Consider the following 24338-nt stretch of genomic DNA (forward strand, 5'->3'; position numbering starts at 1 on the left):
GTAGAGCATCCATTTCAGCCTGCATGGCATCTCTCCATTCTGGAATCCCAAGAGCTTCTGATACAGACCTAGGAATGGGGTTAGAAGCAACTGAAGAGAGGTAGGCACAATATGAAGGGGAAAGTAGGTCATAAGAAAGGTGTTTGGAAATGCAGTGTGCAGTACACTTCCGCTTTCCTTTCCTAACAGCAGTGGGGACATCAAGATCTGGGAAGGGGGATTCCAAGGGAGCTGAAGCAATACCTGTTATCTCATCTGTGATTGGGAGGGTATGAGCCTCATCTGTTGTAAGGGAAACCACTTGCTTATTCCTGGATCTCTGCCTTTGATACACTTTGGGATTATGGGTAGGACGAGGAGGTAAAGAAATAGGAGCACTAGGACAAGAGGAATGAAGTGGCTGATCCTCCTTTGATTCATTTTGTGAGGATACAGATTTGTCAAGAGACTGAACTGGGACAGGAAGGGGAAGAGCAAAAACTTGTGACAGACTCTCCCCCTGTTGACAATGTCCTTCCTGAGAGGAACCATAAAAAGGAGAAAGTTCATCAAAGGTAACATCCATAGAGACATGTCTGGTGCCAGTCTTTGGATCAAAACAACAATAACCCTTTTGTGTGGGGGAGTAACCGAGGAAGATGCATTTGTGGGCTTTTGGTTCAAACTTGTGTCTCTGCACACTTGGAATGTGAACATAACAGGTACAACCAAACACACGAAGAGGAATTGGGAAGAGATCCTTATCTGGATGAAGAAGACTGAAGGGGGATTTAAAACCTAAAACCCTGGATGGCATACGATTTATGAGATAGGTAGCAGTAAGTACAGCATCACCCCAAAATCTTGTGGGAACATGTGAGGCAAATAAAAGGCTCCTTGCAACTTCAACAATATGTCTATTTTTTCTCTCAGCAACTCCATTTTGTTCAGGGGTTCTAACACAGGAGCTTTGGTGAATAACCCCCATGTCAGAGAGATACAAGGATAAGCTCTTCTCAAAATACTCTTTTGCATTGTCAGATCTGAAAACCTTAATTCTGGTACCAAATTGAGTCAAAACAAGCTCATGAAATTGCCTCACAAGTCTCGGGACTTCATCTCGGGATTTCATTAAGTATATCCAAGTGAATCTAGAAAAGTCTTCAATGAACAGGATAAAGTATTTGTAGCCCCCCATAGAGGATAAGTGGTAAGGCCCCCACACATCAGAGTGTACAATATGAAAAAGAAAAGAGGATCTTTTATTGCTCACAGGGTAATTTTTTCTACAATGCTTTGACAACTGACATGACTCACAATTGAGACTGGACACACTGACTCCCTTAAACAGTTTGGGAAGCAAATGACTTAAAGCAGAAAAAGGTAAATGACCCAACCGACAATGACTCAACATAATTTGACTGACTGACTCTGAAGAAGTAGAACCAAAAGCAGCATTCTTGGGATGATCAAAGCATTGGCCAGGGGTATCGAGCAAGTATATTCCATTCGCTTCATGGCCACTCCCAATCACCTTCCGAGACTTCAGGTCCTGAAACACACAGTGAGAAGGGAAAAAGGTTACACAACAATTCAATGACTTGGTCAAGCTACTTACAGATAACAAGTTGGTATTTAACTTAGGTACATGAAGAGTGGAAGATAAAAGTAAAGAGTCTGTAGGTTTGACAGTTCGCTTGCCAGAAATGGGGGCAAGAGAACCATCAGCTAAGGTGATTTTGTCACGACCAGGAAGCAAATCATATGACACAAACAAAGTGGAAAGGTTGGTCATGTGATCAGAAGCACCTGAGTCAATGATCCAAGGGGTCTTGGGATTACCTGAGGTAGATGCATGTTTAGTAGAAGCCCTTATACCTGAGTGAGCAAATGCAGAGGTGGCTAGACTTCCAGAAGGGTTGGATGATGAAGTTACACCTTCAAGCTGGCTGATCATCCTTCCAAACTTCTCATAATCAGCTTTCATGGCTGCCAATTGTGCACTTGCAGACTCAAACTCTGTATCTGTATTTGTGGCTGAATGTGCACTTCCTGTCTTTCTACTGTCATTCTTCTTCTGGAATCGGATAGGGACAAGACTGGGATGCAATTTCCAGCACTTGTCCTTAGTGTGTTTCGGCTTTTGCAATATTCACACACCACCTCCTTCTTTCCTGTGCCACTGGGGCTTCTGTAACCCCTTTGGGTTTGATTCCCATATTTGCAAAATGATCATTGATACTGACCCCTTGAACCTGCACTTGCCTCCTGCTTTCTTCACTGCTGACCAAAGCATATGCTTGAGACAATGAAACATCTTCCTTGGACAAGATGTTTTGCTTTGTAATGTCATATTCAGAATTCAGCCCTGTCAAGAACTCAAAGACCCTATTCCTTTCAACCAATTTCCTATATGTTTCAGCATCCTTAGGGGTATCCCATGTCACGGCCTCTATCAAATCAATCTCTTGCCATATAGATTTTAGGGCCGAGAAGTATGCTTCAAGTGACTTCTCCCCCTGTCTTAGATTCTTCACATCACTTCTCAGTTTGTAAGCTCTGGTAACATTCAAATTCTGGGAGTAAGTTTCTGCAACACTATCCCAGATTTCTTTAGCCGAGTTCATCCACAGATAATGCTGACTAATCAGTGGCTGCATTGAGTTCACAAGCCACCCAATCACTGTGTAGTTTTCTTGTACCCATCTCTCATAAGATGGATCATCCTCTGGAGGAGCTTTCTTGCTCCCAGAAATAATACCCCATTTTCCTTTGCTACAAATGTGGATTTTCACTGATTGTGACCAAGCCAAGTAGTTGGTCCCATCAAGCTTAATTGTAGTTACAGCCAGCATAGAATCAGTTGGGGTTCCCAAAATCTGTCCATATTCAGCAGCATTCTTGTTTTCAAGGCTTGAGAAATCCATCATGTAAAGGCTCCAATTAGGATTTTTAATAGGTTTCTCAAGGTACTGGGGTCTTGATGAGTTTAGTTTGAGCTGAATAGGCAACAACAACTAGCTCACAGAATCAGTTCAGACTTGATAACTGTGACAGTCCAGTTCGGTGGTAGTTTTTCTTTACTGTTTCACCCTTTAAAGGACACCCAACAAACCTCTAATCACAAGGTATTTCAGGTTCTCAACAGCCGTTGTCCCAAAGAGAAGAAAACAGGGCCACAGTCCTTACGAGACCTTTCGTCGAACACTCAGTGTGCAGTAGTTAACAGCCTACTGTTAACTAGAAGAAACCACTTCAAGGTGTTCAGTATAGGTCCAAGAAGAGGCTGGGATGAAGATGAGACTAGTGCCACTTAGTTTTAGATCAGTTTCAGCAGCTCGGCAGTCCAATAATCAGCCGAATAGCACTTCCAAAACAACCCAGAAAAACAGTCCAGCAACAGTGGGCCGAATGTATGTGGGCTTTGAATGCTTTAATAGTCCTCCCAAACAACAAAAAATAACTCAGCAAAGGACTGAGAAAAGACTTACAGCAAGAGAGTCTCTGGTTTGAACTATAAACCAGGCCGAACACTTGTTCTCTGAGATAACTTCAAAAGTCCTTTTCTCTGATTTCAAATCAGGCCAAACAACTTGCTCTCTGATTCTTCCTGGTCACCGAACCCTTCTCCAAGTGTATAGAAACTTGGGCACCTTCCAATGACCTCCAAGAACCAGGCGGATGACTGTAAACTTTCAGCTCTAGAACCTCCTCATGTAGTTGGCTGAACTAGAACCACATGAGGGACACGCCAAGCAATGGCCTGCTCTGATACCAAGTTGAAAAACAGCCCACTTGATGTATGGAACTGTTTGAGATTAGATGCAAACCAGAAAATGAACAAACAAGAGAGGAAGAGAAGAGAGAGCTGGCGGCAATGAGTGTTAGAGAGTAAGAGGTTCGAACATATCCCCTCTCTAACACTCTAAACATCTTATTAATAAGTTAATCTTTGACAAATTATAGAAAGGCCCTTGAGTGAGCAGGAAAATACAAAAAACAGAATATTACAGAGTATGGGCCCAGAATAAGGCCCACAACAGAGAGAAACATAACATAACATGAAATGACAGTCTATGGGCCATTCGGCCCATCTTCTCTACAGTATCAAAGGCAGAGATCCAGGAATGAGCAAGTGTTTTCCTTTACAACAGATGAAGTTCATACATTCCCAATCACAGATGAGATAACAGGTACTGCTTCAACTCCTTTGGAATCATCATTCCCAGACCTTGATGTCCCCATTGCTGTTAGGAAAGGGAAGCGGAAATGTACTGCACACTGCATTTCCAAACACCTTTCTTATGACCTGCTTTCTCCTTCATACTTTGCCTATCTTTCTTCTGTTGCTTCTAAACCCATTCCTAAGTCTGTCTCAGAAGCCATTGGGATTCCAGAATGGAGAGATGCCATGGAAACCGAAATGGATGCTCTACATGCAAATGGTACTTGGGAGGTGGTGGATTTGCCTGAAGGGAAGGATCCAGTTGGGTGCAAGTGGGCTTTTACCATTAAATACAGGGCTGATGGAACTATTGAGAGGTACAAGGCTAGACTTGTTGCAAAAGGCTACACACAGACATATGGGATTGACTATCTGGAGACTTTTGCCCCTGTTGCCAAGATGACATCTGTGAGGGTTCTTTTATCTCTGGCAGCTCACTTTGATTGGCCTCTCTATCAGTTGGATGTAAAGAATGCATTTCTGAATGGTGACTTGCATGAGGAAGTCTACATGTGTCTTCCCCCAGGGATGTATGGTAAAGATATGCAAGGAAAGGTATGTAAATTGAAGAAATCTCTTTATGGTCTTAACCAATCTCCTAGAGCCTGGTTTGAGTGATTTAGAGCTGTACTTGTTAAATTCGGCTATGTCCAGACACAGTCAGATCATACTTTGTTTGTGAAGAAAAGTAGATCTTTAGCAGTGTATCTCATTGTGTATGTTGATGACATTATAGTGACTGGTGATGATGCCTCAGGCATTCTGGCTCTTAAGTCTTTCCTCCGTACAGAATTTGAGATTAAGGATCTGGGGGAGTTGAGATACTTCATTGGCATAGAAGTTGCCAGATCTAAGGATGGGATTCTTATTTCCCAAAGGAAATATGTTCTTGATTTATTGTCTGAAACTGGAAAACTGGGTGCAAGACCACTTGCAACTCCCATTGATATGAGTCACAAACCTTTAGCTACAGATGGAACTCTGTTGGAAGACAAAGGGGTTTTTCAGAGACTTCTTGGGAAGCTGCTGTACCTGTGCATGACTAGACCAGATATTGCGAATGCTGTCAGTTGCATTAGCCAGTTCATGCATGCTCCTAGAGATACTCATATGGCAGCAACAGAACGGATTTTGTGCTATCTGAAAGGCTCTCCAGGAAAAGGAATTCTATTTGCCAAACATGGTCATCTGAAACTTGAAGCCTATACTGATGCTGATTGGGCTGGAAATATTGATGATAGAAGATCTACTTCAGGGTATTGCAGTCTGGTGGCTGGTAATGTTGTCTCTTGGAGGAGTAAGAAACAAACAGTTGTGGCTCGATCCTCCGCAGAAGCAGAATATAGAGCCATGGCACATGGAGTCTCGGAATTATTGTGGCTAAGGTCCTTAATGGAAGAACTTGGGGTAGATCATGACAAACCCATGATGTTGTACTGTGATAATCAGGCTGCCATCAACATTGCTCACAACCCGGTACAACATGATAGAACCAAACATATTGAGGTTGATAGACACTTTATTCGTGAAAGAGTCTCCTCCGGTGAAGTGTGCCTTCCATTCGTTACTTCTGAAGGACAATTGGCAGACTTTCTCAGCAAGGGCATTTCCAAGGCAAGACTTCATCATGACACTGGCAAGCTGCGCATGATTGACATCTATGCTCAGCTTGAGGGGGAGTGTAGAGAAGATGGGCTGAATGGCCCATAGGCTGTTACTGTATATTATCTTTATGTTCTTCTCTGTAATGGGCTTTATTCTGGGCCCATACTCTTTTATGTTCCTCTTTTGTAATTTCTTGTTCAACTAAGGACCCCTCTTGTAATTACTAAAAGATTAACTTAATAAAAGAGTATTAGAGAGTTAGAGGGAGGTTAAGTTCGAATACCTCATCCTCTAACCCTTCTTGCCGCAGCTCTCTCTTCTTCTCTAATCTTCTCTAATCTTCTCTAGCTAGTTTTCTTTGTTTCAAACACAGTCCCTACTTCTAGGACTGTTTTTCAACTAGAACAAAGCACATAGAGGTTGATTGCCACTTTGTGAGGGAGAAGGTTCTTGCTGGAGAGATAAGCACAGAACATGTGGGCACGAATGATCAATGGGCAGATTTGTTTACAAAAGCTCTAAGCTCAGGGAAAGTGAACTATCTATGTATCAAGCTGGGATTATATGACATATATTCTCCAGCTTGAAGGGGAGTGTTAAAGTGAGCCGAATAAGGGTAGTTTAGTCATCTTATCTTTGTTAAGTTGTTTGCTTATGTGGCAGTCTTATTAGAGACACTCTGCCCCACACTTAAGTAAGGGCAGTTTAGTCTTTGTAAATGTGATTAGAGACTAATAACTATTAAGGGGTCGACTGATAGGGTTTACCCATCAGATTCGACAGTCCCTTCTTTTCTTTCTTCTTCTTCTCCCTCTTCTTCTTCCTCCTCTTGCTTGTTCGGGTTACTGTAGCCGCAGTCCAAACAACTCAAAATAAAGATCTGTTACAAATAAGCCCTTAGAGAGGCTCAAGGGACAGCCTCACTCTTTAAGAACAAATCAGAACTACATGAGATACATGTAACCACTAGTAGAGAGATTATACACAACCACAAAGTTGCCCAGAACAGAGAATCCCTGTTAAACCCTTGTTTTGCAAGAGAATCAGCCATCTCATTAGCCAATCTTCTTATCCATGGGATCCTCACTATCATATTCCTTGTTACCCAAGCGAAACCTCCGATAGTCGAATCTGTATCCAGCAACCACCCCACAACAACCTGGGAATTGCCTTCAATTATCAGCCTTTCAATACCAAGTTGGCTGGCTAGCTGAATCACCTTCAATTTTTGTAATATATATTATATAGTATATTTTTATATTCTATAATATATACGTAGATATGTATGTATCTCATTTATCAAAAATATATGTAAGTATGTGTTTGAGTGTGTGTTAATCGAGCCAAGCTCACGAGCTTTTGAACTAAACTTTTGGTCGAGCTCAAGCTCAAATAGCTAGTTGAGCTTACTCCAAGATTCGAACTCAATTCAAGCTCGATTAGAATCGAACTCGAATCGGGCCTGATTGAACTCAAGCCTGAACTATTTGTTTGCATCCTTACCTCCTATACAGTTGACTAAGATTTATACCCTGTCTTGCCAATTAATCAGCTAGACTATTGGCTGATCAATGGGTCCATAGGAAAGATTCGCAAAATTCCCCCTAGTCAAACTTGTCACTTCATTGAGTTCTTATTGTTGTCAAGTTCCATTGTGTTGCTTAAAAGTCATAATATGATTATCCTCGAATCTCCTTCTACAATGATGTTCTTGTAATTCAACTATTTTCCCATTCTTGGTCCTTGTAGCACAGCTAGTAATTTCACTCTGGTTGAGTTGCTTTGTCCTACATTTCCCAAATAAATAGTCATCATATGCCCTTGGTATTCCTTAAGAAACCCCAATTCCTTATTTAACTGGATTCCTCATGCTGCATCCATAAAAGTTTAGCTTAATTAGGGATGCCTGTGGAGGACTCTGATGCATTGCTGTTGAGTTCCTTCTTATTTATGAGGAAGCGACCCATAATCATCCTCTAAGAATGTTGTTAACTGAGAAAGGCTGAAATGTACTTAGGCTCTAAACCCGATAGGATACCTTCATTGATATGTTCTCGATCAAAGCTTATTTCATGTGAAATATCTCCTTGACCAGAATTTCTTTCTTCCCTCTAACTAAAAGCCTAACCTATTTCTCTGTCATTTATCCACAAACATATTTTGAATTGAGTTGGGTTGATGGTGATTGGGACGAAAAATGATTACAGAAACAGCACTTTTCTGGAGAGAGCCCCTCCTGCCACGTAAAGTTTTCCGCACCAGATGTGCTCCATCTCAGAACCCTAATCCAGATATCATTATAGTTGCCTCAAATGATTAATCTGTTGGTCCTTACTTGATATCTTCACACATCTCTTCATTTGCCAAGGAATGGGGAAAAGAGAGGGCTATGGGCATCAGGAAGCTGAATGATGGACTTTTTTTATTTATGTTTCACAGTCGAGAATTGGCAGAAAAGATCCTGGAACTTGAACAATCGAAGGAAAGGGAGTTTGACCTTCGACTTGGCTGGTGGTTCCCAGTGGCAGGAGCATTGAGTGTTCAAAGAAGTAGAAGGGCAGTGTGGATTGACATGGTTGGGATTCCTCTTCATTCTTGGAGCATTCCCACTTTTGAGGAATAGGTGATTACTGTGGGAAGTTTTTGATGTTTGATGACAAGAACAGATTGGAAAGGGTAGGATATGGCCACAATGTAAGTGGAGGTGGAGGAGGTCTCAAACATTCCAAATAATTTAGAGCTGTAGTTTGTGGGGGAGAGTTATGAACTAAGGCTTGTAATGGAGGGGGAGGATGGGAGATTCTTAAGGCTGGTTCAGGCAAACACGAGTGTTTCGAAAAAATCAGAGGAAGGGGTTTGGGTTGTTTCAAGGTTTGAGAAAGAAAAAGGAGGTTTTGAGAGTTTTGGGGAAGGGGAGAAGAACTGGGGAGAACTGAAGTGACAACAACATGCAACAGTTAGAAGTTAAGATCCAAGAGGAAATCGATGTACTAGGAGCTAGGGTACTGGTGCAGTTATTGATGTTGGAGTTCCAAAAGGAAAAGAGGGTCAAGTGATGGTGCAGGTTGCTCCCCAGTGAGAGACAGACGACATTCCTGCTTTTCCAGAGAATGGGTCGAAGGCGAGCATGGCAAGAACAGTGGAGAAAGTGAGGGATGATGTTCCAGAGAAGGGGACTGATGCTGGTTTGTGCAATGAACAGGTAAGGTCAACTTATCCAAACACTATTGATGCTTTGGTCAAGTTGAGAGAGAAAGGAAGGCAAACAAGAGGGTAGGAGAAAGAAGAGGAGAGGGGAGGTGAGGGAAAGAGGAGGTGTCTGCTTTGGACAAAAGGGTATAGCTTGCAGAATAGGATTTATAATAGAAAAAAGAGGCTTTTGGCGATTTCATTTGGAGACTTTGGTGTGAAGGAGGTAGGTGTGGGAGAAGGGGAAGAAATCTTGCTGTTGTAGAGGAGGATGGATAAGGGGAGAGGCAGAGGTGAAAGGGGGTCGACAATCAAGAAATTACCGAAGTTTCTCAAAATGGAGAAGTGAATATTAGTAAGTTAGTGGAGAAGGAGGTGAAGGTGGGTAAATCACTAGATCTGTTCTTTTGGGGCGGGGAAGTTTTGCAAGAATTGCTTTTGAATAGTTTGAAGGAAACAAAAGTGAGGAAAAAATAGAAAAAAAAATGAAAGAATTGAGAAGAATAAGGGCTGGGACAAAGATGGGGCTGAAGAGGAGTTTTTAGGAGAGGAAGAGTGAGGGGTTGAAGACTTGGAATTTTTAAGGTTAGGGAACAGGAGGTTTGGAAAAAGCTGTAAAGCAGGACTCTGTGGGGTTGATGGAGGGAAGAAGACTTGTGGCAAGAAATCTGATTTGAAGATACAAATTAGAGGTGATTTGCTTCAGAAATCAAGTCTGGAGAGTTTCGATGTGAGAATGAAGGATGAATGATGGTAGTGGTTGGTGGAGAGCTAAATACAGAAGGGTAACTAGTTAATGGAGTTGATTTGGAGAAAATCCTCTGGGATGCAGTTGAGCTTCAAGAGTGTGATTTTGAATTTTTTATGTTGACTAGTTCATTGTGTCATCTTGACACCCATTAAGGTTGTAATACTTTTTATTTTGAATGAAATATCTTTTTATTTACTCTTCAGAAAAAATGATCTTCCCTCAATTTTTTGGTGGAGGGAGGAAAGGTTCCAAGAATAGGCTCCTTATATCACTAGGAGAGTAGGAGGTTTCTACTTGCATTCTAAGAGAACTTTCAGATTCTAGAGGCAAATTGGCAGGAGGTTGACAAGTGAAAGGTAGTCTCACAGCTTGCCTTACTCAAGAAGCACATATTAGGAGATAAGTACCAGTCCAATATTTTCTTTGAAGAACATCACAAGTGTAATTAAGGTAAAGTACCTCCCAATAAAAAAGCTCTTATTTATGGGGGGGAGGGGATTGGTGTCTTCAACCCAATCATTACCAGAAACAAATAAACATTTGGAGGCTAGGAAGAAAGGGCATTAAGGAGGAAAGCACAAGGAATTTTCTAGAAGGGTCAGTCAACCAAATGTTGCATTCAATAGAGGAATTGTCAAGAAACACTCCTTGAAGACACTCAATGAACTCCATACTGAGGGTACCTCATACTCCTTGGTCCTCTTCAAAAGCCAAAATTCCAAACAATCGACATCTTCAACCTGTTATAGGAAGCTTTCCCACTGTAAATCTTGCTATTACTATTCTTGTTTAAGAGCTAACACTAGTAGACTGAACCACTGCTACATTGCCACATGGCATTGTTGCTTCTACATCGACTTCTTCAACCTTTAGCTTCTCCCTCTGTAGTGCTGCTTCCATTCACAATAATATCCATATAGTACGCCTCAATCCATGATAATGGGCTTCCAAAGCATTCTGTATCACCAACTACCTTTATTCATGCTACTCAAAGTTTGCTCATCTCCTTCGTTTCTTGGAGATTTTGATGATGCCCCGACATAAATCCCCTGTTTTTCTTAGCACATCTTTCTTCCACAAGTTGAAAGGAATACCTACCATTCCAATCTCAACAGTGGTTGATGCATAGCCACTCTCCACCATATTAGTTGTCGGACACCATCTGGCTACAGTTGAGTCCCCATTTTGACTGTATAGCCATGGATTCAATTTCTTGGTTACTCCTTGTAGTGAAAACTATTGCTTTGTTATCAGCAAAAGGCTTAATCACTGTTGACAACTGGAGAGGTAGGTCTGTTCACCCAATCAGCTATCTTGGTCCATGTAGAAATTACGAGAGATTTCTACCATAGTCCAGGCTTGCTCTCAACCAAACACACTGATACTGCTGCAGTTTTGATGAGCACCACAACTGTCTATTCTTTTGAACCCCATCTCCTTGTCTAGTAGATTCCTTAGGATTGTCAGTGTGCACTGTTATCTTCTATCTGGCAACTGAGGTTTTTCCTTCAAACTCCTGTAGTGTTCTTGAGTGATACTTCTAGTACCCCGGTGCTCTTCCTTTGGGGATTCAAATCACTTGCCTCTTGTTTTCCTCATATAACCCTGTAAGCCTCAGAACCTACCCTTAATATTTTCTAAACTTTACATTACTAGCCTTTTTCTTCTGGCTAATAATCATATTTTTCCATGATCTTCTCTGTTCTGTGTAGATGGCTCTATCCATGAAGATTTTGAACCAGGCGACACCTTCCCTATCAAGGAATATCATTCCTCTCCACTTTTCTAAAATCATTAGGATTTCTGCTTTTTCATCTCTTCTAGGGTGAGGAATTTGGAATTAAGAACCAGGGATCTTATCTATTCTTTGGCCGTGATGAAATCTTCTCCACTCTTCCATCTTCACATTTCTCAAATAAATTCTGCACATTTATCTTGATGGATGCCTTAAAATATAAAATTCAGGATATAATCTTGTTTTGGAATTTCTTGTAGGATCTTTTCCTAAATTTAGAATTTTCTATTTTATCATAAAAAGGAGAGGAGAATCTTTAAAGGTGTAGATGGACATTTTTTGTGATTATTGTCATGAGGATTTAGGCACTTCCTGTTATATCCAGATGTAGTGCTGTTCCAAGAAACAAAACTTTCAGAGGTGGACAGGAAATGGATAAGGATTATTTGGGGCTATAGGGAATTGAGCTGGACTTTTCCCCCTCTTGGGGAGCCTCTAGAGGGATACTTACAATGTGGGAAAATGGAGAATTGGAAAGCCGAAAGGAACTCATTGGGCAATATTCAATCTCGGTAAAGTTCAAAAGGGAAGTGATAGTAGGGCATGAGTCTTAACAAATGTATATGGCCCTAACTAGTATAGAGAAAGAGAACATTTTTGGGAGGATTTAGCTGCAATTAGAGGTTTGTGGGTTGGTCCTTGGCGTGTCGGAGGTGATTTCAATGTCATTAGATACACTAGTGAAACAAACAACCCCAATCAAGGTATAGTCACAAGCATGAGGAAATTTAATGCTTTGGTGGAATCTTTGGAACTAAAAGAACTACCCCCGTTGCAAGCTACCTTTGCTTGGTCTAGTTTCCAGGAGAATCCAGTGTGCTCTAAGTTGGATAGGTTCCTTTTTTCAATAGATTAGGACCTTTGGGGCAGCCTAGTTCTGAAAGCGCTTCCTAGAGTGGCCTTAGACCAACCATCAAGGGGCCCCCACTCCCTTTAGATTTGAAAATATGTGTCTAGAAGATTCAAAATTTATTGAAAACGTTAAAGAATGGTGGTCAGAAAGTGGGATCAATTTGGAGAACAAATTACTCAACTTCACCAAGAAATTTAAGTTTCTCAAAGGGAGAATAAAAGAGTGGAACAAGCAAGCATTCAGAAGATTAGAGGATTTAAAGGAAAGAATTACAAAAAGGATTGAAGAGTTCGATCTTAAGGAGACTCGGACAGATTGCTTGGCGGAGGATGGCAACACAAAATTCTTCCACTCACTAGCAAATGGAAGAAGAAGAAAGAATTTAATCTCCGGTATTGAGGTTGCAAGACAGACTTTTAGCAGGGAATAGGAAGCTGTTAAGATATTTGTAGACCATTTTAAAGCAATCTTTGCCACCTTAGGAAGGAGAAATGGGGAAAGTTTGGATCTAGATTGGGACAGGATACCTACAACTCACTCAAGTCTCTTAGAAAGGAATTTTAGTCTGGAAGAGATCCATGAAGCGATGTTTTCAATGGAAAGATCAAAAGCTCCAGGCCCAGATGGATTCTCTTTGGCTTTTTACCAAGATTGTTGGGAAGTCATAAAAGATGCTTTGTTGGATGTCTTTGAGGAATTTTTTGAAAAAGGAGAAATCTCACTTGGATTAAATGCAATGTTCATTGCTTTGATTCCTAAAAGAAAAGAAGTAAAAGTTCCAAAGGATTTTAGGACCATTGGTCTCATAGGAAGCTTATATAAAATCATTGCCAAAGTCCTAGCTAGAAGGTTGAAATCTTGCATATCATTAGTGATTTCCCAATATCAAGGAGCCTTTTTGGATGGGAGGCAAAATAGTGAATCAAATTTTGGTGGCAAATGAGTGTTTGGAGGAAAAGAGGAAGAAAGCAAGAAAGGGCTTGATTTGTAAATTAGACCTAGAAAAATCTTATGACATGGTGGACTGGAGTTTCCTTCTTGGATTGTTAGAGAATATTGGTTTGGGGAAAGATGGAGGAATTGGATTGAATTAGAAGTTGCATTAGCTCAGTACATTTCTCAATCTTAATAAATGGAGTTGCTAGGGATTTTTTCCCAACTAAAAGAGGTTTGAGACAGGGATACCCCTTATCCCCCTTTTTGTTCACCCTAATTGCTGAAATCCTAAGCCAAATGATCACCAAGGCTGATTTGGACAACCTGATCAGGGGATGGAGGGTAGGAAGAAATGAGGTGGTGGTGTCCCATTTACAGTTCGCAGATGCCATAATAATTTTTTGTGAAGACTGTAATGAGGAAAGAATAAGGAAACTAAGAGATTTGGTCAATGATTTTCAAAAGATCTCAAGTCTAAAGTCAATTTGGAAGAGGGTAGCATTCAGCTATGGGCACAAATCCTAGGTTGTGAGGTGAAAGAGTGGCCCCTAAATTACCTTGGCCTACCGTTGGGAAGAAACCCAAGAGCAGAGAGTTTCTGGAAACCAGTCGTAGAAAGATTTGGTAAAAAACTGGCCATGTGGAAAAGGATCTATATTTCTTTAGAGGGAATAATAACTTAATTAAATCCAGTCTAGCACATATTTATTACCTATCCACCTTTAGGATCCCAGTCAAAATAGCTAAGCAGTTAGAGAAGATTATGAGAGACTTCCTTTGGGAGTCGGGGGAGGAAAGAAAGGATCACTTGATAAAATGGGAGAAAGTATGTGAATCAAAGGAATAAGGTGGATTAGGCATTAGAAATCTGACTAAGAGGAATATGGCCCTACTAGGGAAGTGGCTTTGGAGATTTCCCCTAGAAGGAGATAGGCTGTGGCACAAAGTCATTGAAAGCATACAAGGTTTAGGGGAGAATGTCTGGGATGCAAAGTTGGACTCTCACACTTCTTCAAAATCAGCATGGAAAGCAATATTAGAGGTACTCCCTTTATTCTTAAACTTCATTCATTTTGATGTGGCATGTGGGAATAAAGTCCTCTTTTGGGTGGATCTTTGGGTAGGTGACATGCCCCTTTGACAACAATTTCCTATCCTCTCCCTAACAACTTACAAGTTGAGCCTGTTGTCACTCATTTCTTTATTGTCTTCTTTGGAGTCTGTTTACTTGGACCGAAACACACCTGATGCTAGAGTTTGGAGTCCCTCCCCTGATGGCCTGTTCTCTCGTGCTTCCTTCTTTAATCTTTTAGTTCGCCCCAACTCTGGGGGTTCCAATGAAACACATGTGACATGCTACAGAAAAGGAGGCCAAACTCTTGCCTCTCTCCTCATATGTGTGTTCTTTGTAAGGTTAGTTCTGAATCCTTGCCTCGCTTATTAATCTTTTATCCTCTTGTGGTTTGTCTTTGGGAATATTTCTGTTCTCTCTTTGGTTGCAGATGGACCCCCCCTCCCTCCAGCAAGAAGTGGTAAAACATTTTCAACCCCAACTTCCTGAGACCCAAGGAAAAGAGAGGGAAAATCATTGGAGGGCTTAAGAGCTGCCTTGGTTTGGACAGTCTGAGAGGAAAGAAACAGCAGATTCAATGAGAAAAGCAGGTTCAAGGAGGAGATTGTGGAAGCTATTTCAGTGAGAACTGCTCACTAGGTAAAAACATTGGAAATGTTCAAAGTCTATTCAGTTAAGGATATTATTAGAACTTGGTCTGAAGTGGCATAATCGGATAGACACACTGATGAGGTAAGAATGGATGGAAGCCCCCATCTGTAAATAAACTGAAGCTAAACTTTGATGGTAGCTCTATGGGCAACCCAGGAAGAGCAGGTATTGGGGGAGTTATCAGATACCATCAAGGTTCAATGGCGGTTTTGTATTCAGGACCAATCGGCATGGGAGATTCAATATAAGCAGAAACTTTGGCATTGTTACAAGGCTTGAGATTAGCACAGCAGCTTGGCCTTAGAGATTTGGAAGTGGAAGGTGACTTATTAGTCATCCATTGGGCAAAGCAGCTCAAGGCAGCACCTTGGAAATACAAACACGCTTTCAGGGTAATAGATGTTATTGCAAAGCAATTGAATTCACATTTCAGCTGGGTGAGAAGGTTTGCAAATGGGGTAGCAGATGTATTAGCCAAACAGAGAGTTGATAGTTAAAATCTTTTTTGGGCAAACTTGTAAAATGTTACCAAAGGGTTCTTGTATCTTCAACAGTTGTATTATCTTTAATTTTCATCTTTAATGAAATCATTTGCTGATCAAAAAAGGACTTGGACACTTATTTTATTTCGCATTTGAAAGATATCTAGAATCATGAAATTGCAGAAGAAAACAAAAAGCTAAGACCATAAGTTGGTAAGAAGTTAAAACTTGTAGATAAGGAGCTTTGCTAAAACTTATTTGAACATAAAATGGTTTGTAGATCACAGTTGATACTAGATGCAAATGGAAGAATATGTCATAGATACCACATTGTGGCAGTCTATGGAGTAGAGAAAGCTAAAGAAATAGGGATTACTAAGCTGATTATTGAAGGTGATTCAAAAGTAGTTGTGGGCTGGCTGAAAAAAAGGGAAGGAATCATATGGAAGTTAAGGAATGAATTCAGGAGTTTCAAGCAGATTTCTAAAGACATGATGATCCAAATAAGGTGGATAAGGAGATCTGCAAACAGTTTGGCTGATGGTCTTGCAAAGCAAGGAACTCAAAGACAATCTATGTTCTGGGCAATTCTGTAAATAGTGAATAGTTTCTGTTTGGGCTTTGTTTTGTGCCCACAGCTCTTTGTTGTATCTCTAGTTTTCATTCTAATGAATCAAATTTCTGTTGCTGATCAAAAAAAAAAAAAAGAAAAAAGATACCACATTGTGTATCTAGCTACCTGCATTTATCTCAATGTCTGATCCCTGTGGTTTTTATTATATATCCAATAACCATCAACATTTTCTTCGAAAAACCTTTTTACTCTATGTAGAGTGGTAAAGATGTCCTCTTAAAGTCTGTTGGTGTTGTTGATGCGGATGCGGATACAGTCTTTGAAGTGGTTTTGAGCCTTGACCGACATAAGAGATATGAGTAAGTTAAATAAATTTCTTGATTTTCTTTTCTCTTTTTTGAAGTGAAGAGGCTACTTAAGTCCCTCTAAGAATGATCTTTGCAGGTGGGATATTTTGACAGGTGACTTAGAGCTTGTAGATTCTGTAAATGGGCACTATGATGTTGTGTATGGGACAAATGACCGAAAATACCTAAATCAGTAAGTTTTTACTTATGGATATTCTTTTCTTTTAAAATAAGATGTAGTAGTTAAGTGACCAGCGAGTATAATTATATTCTATTCAGGAAGGTTGTCGAGAACCTTTTTCATTTCCATTGGTCTTCACGTATTACTTAAATATCACACTATTTCAGGTGGAAATCCAAAAAGGATTTTGTTTTCAGCAGGCAATGGTTTCGTGGACAGGATGGGGCATATAGTAAGAATTCTCATTAAGATCATGTTTTTCTTCATCTTTCAGTTTATTGAGAATGAATTTTTTATTTGATAAAAATAAAAAATATACAAGGTGCATGGAAGAGGGGAAGATACAGAGGAGAAAAAAGAAGCAAACTCCAAATAGTAAACTCCCAACAAGGAGGCCTTAGAGCATAGAAAATACATTACAGATCCACGGGCAAACACCACCCAAATCCCAGAAACCACCCAAAAGGAACCTACCAACTTCACCTGCTGCATCTGAACAAAAGCCAGAGCGAGCACCAAACACCCGGTACCAAACATTAGAGCGGACAACATAGCTCCTCACCTTCAAATGTTAACCGACTATTTGCACCCTCCAGAAACAAATAACAACTCCAACCAGAACTCAAAGAACATCCCTCCCACTTTGCTCCATATCCTTTTCTTTAGTAGGGCCCTCTTATTTTCTTCTACTAAACCTTGCATTGTTGCTACTTCATTGCTTCCCTGTCCACCTATGGCCACCCAATACTTTCCACATTAGTGGAAGCAATTAAGCTATTTAAACCTTGGTTGTCCTCCTTTTCCTCAGCCAAAAATAATTTGTTTCATCAAATCTTTTGAAGTATAACTCATGATTCATACTTGGATTCCAGAACCTCAGTTCCAATTTGGTACTCAAATCATGGATTTCTAAGTCGATTAATCAAGTACTTTGCAATAAGCCATTCTCTCTTTGGCTTCTTCAAATCTTTTGCCTAAGGGACCACCTAGGATGAGAATGATATACAGACTTCACATACTAGTTTTTACACATGCTTCTCACATGTAAACTACGCTATTTGATTTCTTTAAGTTGGATCCAATAACCAAATAAACAAATCAGAACCTAAATGTGCTGACATTAGAAAGGGCACGATTGCCTGGGAAGCAACGCTAGAGTGTAATAGTAGCTGTGATAATGTAAATTCCTTATACTTGGTTTCTGTCTTTTTCTATTTAAAGGTTTCTGTTTATTCTAGTATTTAGAATTTTGTATACTAGCATCTTGACAATTAGTTCAATTGTGTATAACTTCCTAGATGAATGTACTGTACTTCATACCTCATATTATTAAACTAACTGTCCCAATTAATAAATTACAAATGACACATTTAAGTTGAAACTGAATAAGGTGATCAGATTATTTCACATTCAGTTGAACTGTGTATAGCTTCCTAGTTGAATGTACCGTACTGCATACCTGTTTACTTAATTGACAGCTTGTGTGCATTTGTTACTGCAGCTATCTTACAATCTCCAGCCATTCATAAGAAGAGGCCTCAAAGACCTGGTTATCAACGGATCAAAATTATCCGTAAGAATTATCTTTATTAGTTAGAAAGTTGAGGTGAAGCTTGGATGATGATGTGTTAGGAAGTTGAGATCTTAATCTTTTTTGGAAGTGTTTGTATTCTTTTCTGTTTCTCATGTTTTGGTGGCATGCAGGTTTCCTATGAATAGATATTTTCAAATTTGTAGTATTTGACGATACTAACTACTAAGTTTTAGGTAATAATATATATATATATATATATATATATATATATATATATATATAGTATGTCCTGGGGTATCATACAATGCTGGTTATATTTTGTGATGAGATTATTATGTATGTCTTTTATCGTGTGGTCATGGTGTACTTAATTTTGCTTGGTTCATATATAAAGCTTTTGGAACTTTTTTTTTCTGGTTGGGATGATTAGGGGTTCTTCACGAAAGGAATCTCATATAATTAGGTACCAACTTGCAAAAGCATATGAACAATAAGACTTTGATGCTGAATATATCCTCTCAAGATAGATTTTAACTGAAAAAAGACAACTGAAAATAAGGGCTTGCAATGTCTAAGAGAAAATCTTCTAATGCTGTCTCCCCCAGGCATCAAGGAATCTGGATTGGCTTTGTTTCAGTCATAGGGTTGGCTAGCAGAGTAATGGCATCCAGTGACAGGGTAGCTGAGTAGCATTTCTCGATAGGTTTTTGGTTGGAAGATTTGTAGAGTCTTACCCAGAGATTGAAGATGTTGAGGAGTGGGTGTGTTCATTGGTTTGGTATATCACTGCAAACCTGACGTGAGGAGATTCAGGGAGGGAGATTTCCTTCATAGTTCATACTTTAGAAACTGAGGTTCTAGATATCTTAAATCATGGCTGGAAGTTGTCCAACAGGCTGTTGCTTGAGCTCGGGATGTGGAGCCTTTTTCTTGGTTCAATTGAAGCCCCCATTGGCTATGTGAGATGGTGAGAGGGGATCTTCATAGTCCTGCATCACATATGGAATATATGTACTTCTGCTGTGATTGGTAATGCCCTTTCGGGAGGGAGATTGTAAAAGTTGATGCAAATAATCTTATCTAGTTTTAGATTGACTCATTTTTTTTATCCTTAGTTAGGGTAATAACCTTCCCTTTATTCCCTGAGTGATGAATTTGGGGCCAACGGTCAAATCTATACATTATGAATGGTGGTGTTGTAGAGTGAGGGTGGAAGTGGGCTGAGTTTTATAGATTCCCAGGTTGCTGGGGTACCCCTTAGAAGATATGGAATGATTTGGCTGGAGAGTTGCCTAACAGGCATAGGAGGTCCATTGATCCAGTAGATGGCAGAGATGTGGATTTTGATGTGACTCTTAAGGTGGGAGCCCAGAAAATTCCATGGCTAGGTGTACTAGATCTTTTAGCTAGCTCAGGGGTGCATGGTGGATGTAGGTGGTGTTTCTCTGTCTGACGGATCATGAATCTCACTCCAAAATTGTCCATTTAAGGTTCTAACAGTGGTGTGGGAGAGCCGGAGAGGTTTTGTGCCTTATGAGAAACTACGGCCTAAGTGGGCCCACATGATATCTCTCATAAGAAGGTATTTTGAAAGATCACTCCAGAGTATTTAGGAGGAAATAATCTAAGATCGTATATATTTGTGTTAAATGATTCTAGAAGTCTAAAGGGCATGATTCCCTTTATCAGTGACCACACTCGCTATAATCAATTTTGAGGAGGGAATGGAGGTTAAGAAGAGATTACTTGTCTTTGGTTCGTATGAAGTTTGTCTTGCTGATTAATCTCTTATAATTGAGGTGGTGGCTTCAGGCATGGAATATGTTCCCAATGAGGTCTACCGCTATGGGTTTCAAAGCCATGAAAGTTGCTGCTCTGACGTGCTTCAAGGCACTCATAGTGGGCCAATGGTAGAGGGGATAGGAGGATGCTGGCTGTGGGTCAAATTTAATAGCTTGTAATGCACTCAATCACTCATCTTTTTTATTAATAAAATCAGATAGTTCTTAAAAAACTGCATGGTCACCTTGCATTTCTCTTAATTGATTTTATATAATGCTTTGCTAAATTTTCATATAACTAGTAGTAACTATTAAAGTCATTTTTGGTCTCAAATACTTGCCTTTTAAATCTATTCTCATGTTGTACCTTTTTGTAGATGGTAAAGGAATTTATTGAAAAGATAAGGAAAATGAAAACTACATGTGTATATTCCTTGGGATTCTTCAGTTTTTTTTTTTTTTTTTCATTTTGAGATCCATAGGGATCATTTTCCTTTCTTGCAAAGCTAGATGTGTGATAATAGTTCAGTTGAACCAGTTTCAGAAATAGAGAAGAGAGAAAGAGAGAAGAAGAGAGAAGGAAGAAGTGTCGAACTAAGAAGTCAGAGAGACCCTCCCACCGACCATATATAGGGATGGCAATTTCCCCCGTAAAACCGGGGCCTCGCCCCACCTCGCTCCAAATGGGGTGTGTTTCCCCCAACTCTAAACAAGGACAGGGCAGGGACAGGGAAAATAATTTTTCCCCGAACTGGGTACGGGGTGGGGATGGGTTTTGTATATAATTCCCCGAACCCGAAGGTAAATTAGTAAAATATCTCTAGGTTTAATATTGATATTTAAAATATCTCTAAGTTTTCCCTAAAATTTTAAAATCCTAAGATCCCATAATTTTATTTTTGAATTACCCCTAAAGTATTATAATTCAATTCTAAAATTCCCCCAAATTCCTATGTCCTATGTATAAATTGTACATAAAATAGATAATTTTTAAGTAATTGCCTTGAAACGGGGAAAATTTGGGGATTCCCCATTCCCAATGGGGAATGGATGCCCCGCCCCACCACTAGGGACGGGAGGGGGTGCCCCGCCCCATTGCCATTCCTAACCATATATATGCCAAAACAAGGTACAATGTCAAATATGCTCATACTTAAGTATGGGACATGTGACTTAACACAGTATCAAACATACAACACATCTTAACTTATGATGAAAAGACTGAAATACCTTTTCTTAGCTGATTCTATCACTCCCCCTCAAGCTGGAGAATATATGTCATATAGTCTCAGCTTGTTACATATATAGTTCACTCTTCCCAAACTCAACCCTTTTGTGAACAAGTTTGCCCACTAATCACCTGTTCTTACATGCTCTGTACTTATAACACCATTAAGGACTTTTTCCCTTACAAAATGGCAATCTACCTCTATGTGTTTAGTCCTCATGAAAAATTGGATTGGATGAGATGTGAATTGCCAGCTTGGTTGTCACAGTATAGTTTCATGGGTTTGCTTATTGAGAACTCGACTTCCTACAAAAGATTTTTCAACCACACTAGTTTACATGTAGTGGTGTGCCATGGCCCTTTGTTCTGCTTCTGCACTACTCCTTGTCAGATACTGAGCCTGCCCAATTTGCATCTGTATAGCCATTTGAGACCATCTCCTGGCTTGTACAGTAACCCACGGCCTGGAGCCCCCTTCAAATACCACACAATTTTAAGGATTGCATCCCAGTGAGGAACTCGAGGGCTTTGCATGAATTGGCTTACCAGACTGATAGCAAATGAGATATCTGGTCTAGTAATAGTTAAGTAATTAAGTTTTCCCACTAGCCTTCTATACCTTTTGGGATCATCAAATAATTCACTTGTATCACTGCCCAACTTCACATTCGGTTCCATGGGAGTTTCAACTGGCTTAGTACCTAATAGCCCTGTTTCTTCCAATAGGTCAAGGACATATTTCCTCTAACATAGGTTTATGCCTTGCTTCGATCTAGCAACTTCTATACCCAAGAAATACTTCTTCCCAAGATCTTTTGTTTGGAAGTGATCTTCTAGAAAGACCTTCAGTCTATCAATCCCAAGTCTATCAATGCTAGTGATGACTATGTCGTCCACGTAAACCAATAGCAAGATATTCCCGACTTTAGAATCATAGCTAAACACTGAGTGGTCAACTTGACATTGTTTCATTCCGAACTCTTTCACTACTTCACTAAATCTGCCAAACCAAGCACGGGGAGACTATTTTGAGCCAATAGATTGCCTTCTTGAGCTTACACACCTTACCATCCTCCCTTTGAGCAACAAACCCTAGTGGTTGCTCCATGTACACTTCCTCTAGAAGATCACCATGGAGGAAGGCATTTTTAATGTCGAGCTGAAATAGAGGCCAACCATTCATGACTGCTAAGGAAATCAACACACGTATTGAGCCAATCTTAGCAACAGGAGAAAAGGTTTCCACATAATCTATACCATATAGTTGAGAATACCCTTTGGCAACTAAGCGGGCTTTCAACCGTTCCACTCTCCCATCTGGTAGATATTTAACGGTATACACCCATTTACAACCAACAACATGCTTACCTGGGGGAAGATTGGTGAGTTCCCACGTATGATTGTGATTAAGGGTAGAGAGTTCCTCTTCCATAGCTTTACGCCACCTTGGTGAGGTAAGAGCCTCTTGGACATCCTTAGGTGTAGACACAGAAGATAACAGAGAAACAAATTGGCGATGTGAAGCGGAAAAGTGAGAGACAAAAACATAATTGGATATGGGATGCAGAATGCAACTACATTTACCTTTCTGCAATGCAATAGGAAGGTCAAGGTTAGAAGGCAACTCATGTGTAGAAGAAACTAGATCTCAGACGAAGTAGAAGTTGGGGGAGGGGCTGGTCTTTGTCGGTGAGTATACACTTGATGGATGGTGGTCTTTCAGTATGATCCTGCATTGGAGGTGGAGACTCGGTCACAACGGGAACAACAGGAATGGAATTATCAACTGGAAGAGGAAGAGGAATCTCTGTGGGAGAGAGACATATCAGGACCTAAGAAGTACGAGACGAACTCAAAGAATGTAACATCAGGATAGACACATGACTTCCGATTAATGGGGTTGTAGCATTTATACCCTTTCTAAGTCCTTGAGTAGCCAAAAAAGATACACTTAATGGAGCGTGCATCCAACTTGTCTAAACCAGGACCTAGATTATGAACAAAGCACACACACCCGAAGATCCTGGGAGTCAAGGGATATGGAGACAAAGTGGGAAACAAAATAGAGACCGGAGAATGACCGTCAAGAATGAACGAGGGCATGCAATTAATGAGAAAACAAATGGTAAGCACTGCATCACTCCAAAAACGTTTAGGAACATTCATATGATGAAGAAGAGACCGAGTTGTTTCAAGTAGATGTCGGTTCTTCCTCTCAGCCACCCCATTTTGTTGAGAGTGTATGCATGGGATGTTTGATGAATAATGCCATATTATTCCAAATACTGCTGAAATGAAGTAAGGAATTACTCTACCATTATCTGAACAGTGAATTTTAATTGGAACACCAAATTGTGTACATATCTCACCATGAAACTTTTGGAAAATGGAAAAGAATTCACTCATTTCTTTCATTAAATAAATCCATGTCATTCTTGAACAGTCATCAGCAAAAATAACAAAATACCTATAACCATTATAGGACTCTAATCTAATTGGACCTAGGGATGCTCATGGTTCGGTTAACCGAACCGTGGGGTGCATTTCTGGACTGAACCAATATGTTTAGCTTTTGCAGTTAACCAAACTGAAACCGAACCGATGCAACCAGTTAACTGTGGTTCGGTTTTTCGGTTTTTTTATGCCCTCAAAATAAAAAAAGGGGAAAAACAGCATAATTTGTGAACAATTTTATTCTTTTTAAACAAAAAGCCTAAAATATGTTAAAAGTTCCTAAATTTATGGTCTACATCTTTGAAAAATCCAAAAAAAAAACATGAATTTTAGTATCCCCAGTCAATCTAATGCAACCCTCCTTTATCAAGATTCTGAACCAGCCAGTGTAAAACAAACTCACACTAGCTAGTTGAGAACAACTCAATTACATAGATCAAAGTTTACCTCTCTTTCTGAAATCTTACTGTTGAGAGAGAGAGAGACAGAGATGGATATAGATAATTGCCTTGTTACTTTGAAAGAGATGTGGAACTTATTTGATTCTTCTTGTTGCTGGGCAAGAATTTGATTATCATATTCTCTATCAGCAATGAGGAAATAAATCACAGGTCTTACTCCTTTTATCCTTCCAGTTTTAACAATTAGTTAAATGCTTTTTATTGGTCTGAAAGAAGAAATCATTTAATTGTTTGTGGTGT

At 40.0% G+C, this 24338-nt stretch overlaps 1 protein-coding gene across 2 annotated transcripts in view; it reads left to right on the forward strand.

The window, feature by feature from the left end:
• Positions 1–24338, forward strand: part of LOC148869576 (ENHANCED DISEASE RESISTANCE protein (DUF1336)) — a 143073-nt gene that overhangs the window by 42253 nt on the left and 76482 nt on the right. For both annotated transcript variants that reach the window (XR_016107843.1, XM_088972529.1), the window contains exons 9-12: positions 16371–16471; positions 16557–16652; positions 16808–16872; positions 18142–18213. Coding sequence is in view for 1 of the 2 variants with exons in the window: in XM_088972529.1 (XP_088828655.1) it covers positions 16371–16471; positions 16557–16652; positions 16808–16872; positions 18142–18213 (334 nt within the window). In the remaining variant the exon portion in view is untranslated. The remainder of the gene's footprint in view (positions 1–16370; positions 16472–16556; positions 16653–16807; positions 16873–18141; positions 18214–24338) is intronic.

Source organism: Nelumbo lutea, chromosome 2, assembly GCF_056320005.1.
Source record: "Nelumbo lutea isolate HS-2025 chromosome 2, American lotus-T2T, whole genome shotgun sequence".
Classification (NCBI taxonomy): Eukaryota; Viridiplantae; Streptophyta; class Magnoliopsida; order Proteales; family Nelumbonaceae; genus Nelumbo; species Nelumbo lutea.